General features: G+C 41.0%; 1 protein-coding gene across 4 annotated transcripts in view; it reads right to left on the minus strand.

Moving 5' to 3' along the window:
• The window catches only part of TENM2 (teneurin transmembrane protein 2), a 1406199-nt gene that overhangs the window by 422209 nt on the left and 977990 nt on the right, over positions 1-6000 (minus strand). For 3 of the 4 annotated variants that reach the window (XM_006864840.1, XM_006864839.1, XM_006864841.1), the window contains exon 4: positions 1549-1783. In XM_006864840.1, coding sequence (XP_006864902.1) covers positions 1549-1783 — 235 coding nt within the window. The remainder of the gene's footprint in view (positions 1-1548; positions 1784-6000) is intronic. The other variant, XM_006864842.1, reaches the window with a different exon arrangement.

The following is a 6000-nucleotide window of genomic DNA, read 5'->3' on the forward strand; positions in this document are numbered from 1 at the left end:
ATTAGTGGAGCTCCTACATTGTTGTTAATGAGACGGTTCTGACTCAGAGGAACCCTAGGCACAACTGAGCAAAATACTGCCTAGTCTTACACTATCCTCACAATTGCCAATACGTCGGATCCCATTGTTGCTGCCACTGCGTCAATCCATCTCATTGAGGGTCTTCCTCTCTTTCATTGACTCCCCCACCTTCTCTAGGTACTGCTCTCTCCTGACATGTGCAAAACACAAGAGATGAAAGCTCACCATCTTTCCTTCTAAGGAATATTCTGGATGTACTCCCTTCAAGACAATTTGTACAATACCAGTACAGATTACTAAATTTATCTATTATATATACTATATGTATAAATATTCTTATTGACTTTATATGCTTTAAACTTTAGTGATGTACATTATAGGCACACTTAAAATTAATCTATAGTTGTCAGAAATAAAATTTATTAAAACTTGGAAGGAGTTAGGTGCCAATGTTTATGTTACTAATGTTTGAAGTGTTATAAAAAATAAAGATATGAAACACCATCACATTTCAAAATTGCTTGCAGGAACATGCAGAAAATTCACTGGAAATATACTAGAAAGACAACATTATTTGTATCTTTCCTTAAACCTAAGTTATTTGAGTTAAAGAATTATTTGAGAACTTTTAAAGGGTTTATGTGAATTAGTGTCTCTGTCTGTTTATTTTCCATGGTGCCTGTGAACAAGGAAATAATACTAATTGGAACACATACACCATGAAAACATCTGGGATGAAACAACAAGCCATGTCACTATCTGGCCAACCCACATAACCTTGACTGCAGATGACATTCCAACCCGCCACGCAGTGACCGATGGGCTCTCTCTTTAAGTCATTACAGTGTGCATAGTTCTGGAAGACGAGAAGTGAAGGTGAAAAGAGGACAGGAGCAAAGGCAAAAAACAACACAAAGCCAGACCTGGACATCTTTGGAAACACTTCCCTCCTCACATACGCGCCACACCTCTTTGTTTGTTTTTATACATTATTGTTTGCCCCACAGGCACCAAGCTGTTAGTGTGTACAGGAGGGATTAAAGTGAGACTGCATGTTGGATGAAATATAAATTAAAATTATACTTCTGTCAGTCTGGAATCAGGGATTGTTTCTCAAGTTCTCCCCAAACACTTAATTTCAAATGAGTCTTCATTTATTACTTCAAGAAAGGCCAAATGCATAATTTATTAGCAGCTTTCAGTCAATATACCTTTATAAGCATGTTTCCCATGAGCCTTTGAGTAAAAATATGTTATGCTAATTCTATTAGTTGGGTACACAAGAGCTGTCTAAGAGAGTAAACAAGTTTTAAAAGGAGACACATGTGAACAAAGAAATACCTATCAACTTGCTGTCCAGGGTCTAATTACCAAGGGAACAACAAGGAGGTGGTAAAGCTTGTGGCATTATTTATCCCAGACTCTCTCCCTCACCAGAACCCTAAGTTACCCAGAAGCTCTGTGTAGGAGACTCTGGGAAAGGAGTCTTTCAACACTGATGAGCAAGTGTTGGTGATCCGGACTTACCGGGTTTCCAGTGGCACGTTGCTGTTTAGTACCCAGCTGTCCTGAAGCTGAACAGACTCTGGAGTGGTGGCCAGGTCATTGGGAGCAGGAGCTGGGGCGTGGATCTGACTCCGACGATTGGTCAGTGAGTTTCTGTTGAGGGAGTTGGCAGAGGAATGGTGATGGGACAAGGTGTGGTTGTGAGGGGGCGGGAGAGGGGGCCTCAGAGTTGACTGGCTGTGGTGGTTTGGAGGACCTGGAAAAAGAGGAAAAAGAAACAGCTATCAGGGTCTGTGGGTCACAGTCTCAGACACTGGCAACCAACAGAGGAGACTTTACAGCTAAAGTCTCCTCTGCTGACAATTGCTGAAAGCCGTAAACTAGAGAGACAGACAAGAGAGCACAAGCATTGCAGAGTGAGTTACAGATACATAATATAATTTCCATTGATCTGTAGGTACCAAATGAAGAATGATGCGAAACTAAGTTAGCAAAACCAGGCTGATGGGCGTGACCAGTGGAATAAATTTATTGATATTAATAAAGCAATGAAAGTAAGGTGATGTCCAAGACTGATCTCTGTTGTAATGAATCCTTATTTCATTTCCCAGTAAACCAGTACACCACACACATTCTTTAAACACATTTAGACTTTCTATTGTGGTGGTGTTGGTGGTGGTTGAATGGCACCGAGTCAGTTCTGATTCATAACGGCCATGTACAGAGTTTCCAAGGCTGTAAATTTTTACGGGAGCAGAAAGTCTCATCTTTCTCCCCTGGAGTGGCTGGTAGAGTGGATCTACTGACTTTGTGGTTAGCAGCTCAGAGTATTCTATAAGTCGTAAGAGTACTGAACACTTAAATTAGCAGTAGTTATTAGATGCCATTGAGTTGGACCAGGACTCATAGGGACCCTATTCACAATGAGATCAGACCATTGTGACTCATAGGGATTTCATTGGCTCATTTTCAGAAGCAAATGGCCAGGCATTTCTAGGTTGGGAATTGAACCCAGGTCTCCCACATGGAAAGCAAGAATTCTACCACTGAGCCACCACTGTTCACTTACGTCAAGGGCAATAAATCTAAATACTTGTCTAGACCAGCAGGAAAGTGCAGTGCGCCATTAGCGGAGTGAAGCAAAATGGAGACTGAAGGAAACTGCCCCTACCTACTCCATGCACCTGTGGCCATGAGAATGCAGAAGGTCAGCTATAGGAAAGCTGAACATTTAGAGCTTTATTTAAAATTTCCTGAATTCTTGACAGTTATATTAAGACAAAAATGTTGCTGTTGTTGTTGATAAGTGCCACTGAGTTGATTCTGACTCATAACAACCCTGTATAGGGTTTCTGAAGAAGCTCTGGTAGCATAGTGGTTACAAGTTGGGCTGTTAACCTCAAGGTCAGCAGTTCAAACCTACCAGCCATTCTTTAAGAGACCGATGAAGCTTTCTGCTCCTGTAAAGATTTACAGCCTTGGAAACCCTATACAGGGTCTTTATAAGTCAGAACTGACTCCAGGGCACACCACCACCACAACCGAGAAGCTACTGGTAAGTTTGAGCTACCGACCTTGTGGTTCATAGTCCAGTGATGAACCTACAGTGCCACACAAGGAGACATATATATGTGTATTCAAAACCCACTGCCAACGAGTCGATTCCAAAACATAGAAAACCCTATATAAGGTTTCTGAAACTGTAAATCAATATAGGAACAGTCTCATCTTTCTCCTGAGGAGCCATGGTGGATTTGAATTGCAAACCTTATGGTTAGCAGTCCAGTGCTTATCACATATACTTACTTTTTGTTGTCACTAAGTCTCATTGAGTTCTGACTCCTAGAAACCGAATACCCAACAGAATGAAACATTGTCTCATCTTGTACCATCCTCACAATCTTTGTTATGCTTGAGCTCATTGTGGCTGCCACTGTGTCATCTTGTTGGGACCTTCTTTTTCTGAGATCCATACTTTGTATATTCTACTTTCTGATTATTAATGGATGTTTGCAACTGTTACTTCTCATTTTGAGTTGTGCCCAATCAGAAAATGAAGGTCCTGAAAGCTTTGCATTATCCACATCAATGAGTTCAATTTTACTTTAAGGAGGCATCTCTTCCCCAATTGTAGTTTAAATGCCAATCTGAGGGGCTCATCTTCCGGTGCTGTAACAGATAAATGCTCTGCTCCTAGGCTCAAAGTTTTCTGTGGTTAACCAATCAGAAGTGGTCTGCCTCTCCTACTTCCTAGTCTGTCTTAGTCTGGAAGCTCTGCTGAAACCTGTCCACCATGGTGACCCTTTTTCTTGCTAGGTGCCATCAAGCAGTACCAACTCATAGCAACCCTATGCACAGAATATAACACTGCCCAGTCCTGCGCCAACCTCACAATCATTGACTTTTGAAGCCATTACTACTGCCACTTTGCCAATCCATCTTGTTGAGGGTCTTCCTCTTTTTACTGACCCTCCACTTTACCTCCTGACAACATGTCTGAAGTATGAGAGATGAAGTCTCATGATTCTGGCTTCTAAGGAGCATTCTGACTGTACTTTTTCCAACACATATTAGTTTGTTCTTTTAGCTGTCCACAGTACTTTTTTTAAAAAAAAAAAGATCTTTATTTTGCATTCATGTATTCTTTTTTTATTTATTTAAGGTTTTTATTGTGGATTGAGTGAAAGTTTACAGGGCATATCATCAATTTTTCATTCAACAAATCATACAACTTGTTTCATTACAATGATTATAATCCCCTCCATGTACCATCAGTTAACAGTATTTCTCTCTATCCACTTCAGCTTTTTAAAAACAAAAAAAACAAAAAAACACTCAGGCATATATAATAATTTACATCTCCAAAGGGCACATTCTGCAAGTCTGCCTCCTAGCCACCAGCTCTTAGTCCTTCTCTTCCCATGAATCTAGAGTCATCAGCCGCTCCCTCTCTCCATGTCTCCATTTCTACCTCTGTCTCTGGCGTCACTGCTTCTCTGGATAAGGTCCCGCATTCTGCTTGTGCGCATGTCCCTTGATGGCCCTAGGGTCTTCTAGTTCTGGACTGTAAGTTTAACTACTCCCGTTTTTGTTACAAAACTTCTACCTTTACAATTGTGACAGTCGCAATTAGTCAAGATAACAATTATTCACTATTGAATCATACAAATCTTATCCCCATCTCTTTTCACCAGACCCATCTAGACAAGATGAAATCTATTCAGTGGGGACTCTTTCTTTCCCCCCATACTCTGAAACTAAACTTCCTCTTGAAACCTTGAAAGCCAGTCACTTCCTGCCTTTGTCATCCCCTCATTGTGGGGAGCCAGTGTCTAAGTTGCCCATTCTTATCTACCCTGTGTGCAGAGGAGATAGCATTGATACTTGACATGAAAACTCCTTCCCTCTCTATTGTTATTTAGAGTAACCACCTCTCTGAGTATGGGTCAGGTTCATCAAAATTGTAGCAATTTACTCTTGTTTCCTTTATAAAAAATAAAAAAATAAAAAATGTAGTCTTCCTCTAGTCGAATTCTGATTATCAAGCCATCAAGGCTAGGTCAAATGGGTACTGTCTGCAAGTTTGGGTGTTCTTGTGCATTTCCCCTCACTTCACATCAGCTGTATGCTTCACTCTCAGCTCTAGCCCTCTGTGGCTTGAGCTTGTCCACGGGCTCCAATGTGCCCAGGTCTCACCACACTTTGGACCAACCAGCCCTTCCTCTTCTCTCTCTCATCTTCAGGTCAACGGGAGTCAATGGAATGTGGTTGAACTCAGCCCATTCTTCATTGTTGCCTTTCCCCCTCTTCCACTCAGCAGTAGACCAATGTGGTCCCTAGCAAGCTTACATGCCTGTTTGCATGTTCCCTTTGAGTTCAGTCTTAGAGGGCATAGTACTATTAATATTCTCTTCCAATACCATAATTCAAATGCATCAATTCTTCTATGGTCTTCCTAACTCACTGTCCAACTTTCACATGCATATGAGGTTACTGAAAATACCAGGGCTTGGGCCAAGTGCACCTTAGTTTGCAAAATGACATCTTTGCTCTTGAACACTTAAAAAATGTCTTGTGCAGCAGAGTTGACCAATGCAATATGTCATTTGCCTTTTTGACTGCTACTTCCATGAGTGTTGATCTGAGCTTCTTAATGACCTGTTGGCTTTCTTCCTGTATGATGTTCTTGATGTCATCCCACAACTCTTTTGGTCTTCAGTCATTAGTGTCTAATGCATAAAATCTGTTCTTCAGATGATCTCTTAATTCAGATGGCTATATCCAATGTCATTTTTTGCATCTGGAGGATTTGTTTTAATTTCCTTTAGTTTCAACTTGAAATGGCGTATGAGCAATTAATGGCTTGTTCCACAGTCTTCCCTGGTCTTGTTTTGCTGATGACATGGAGCTTTTCCACCATATCTTTCCACAGACGTAGTCAATTTAATTTCTGTGTATTCCATCTGGTGAGGT

This window comes from Chrysochloris asiatica, unplaced genomic scaffold (assembly GCF_000296735.1).
Source record: "Chrysochloris asiatica unplaced genomic scaffold, ChrAsi1.0 scaffold00071, whole genome shotgun sequence".
Taxonomy (NCBI): domain Eukaryota; kingdom Metazoa; phylum Chordata; class Mammalia; order Afrosoricida; family Chrysochloridae; genus Chrysochloris; species Chrysochloris asiatica.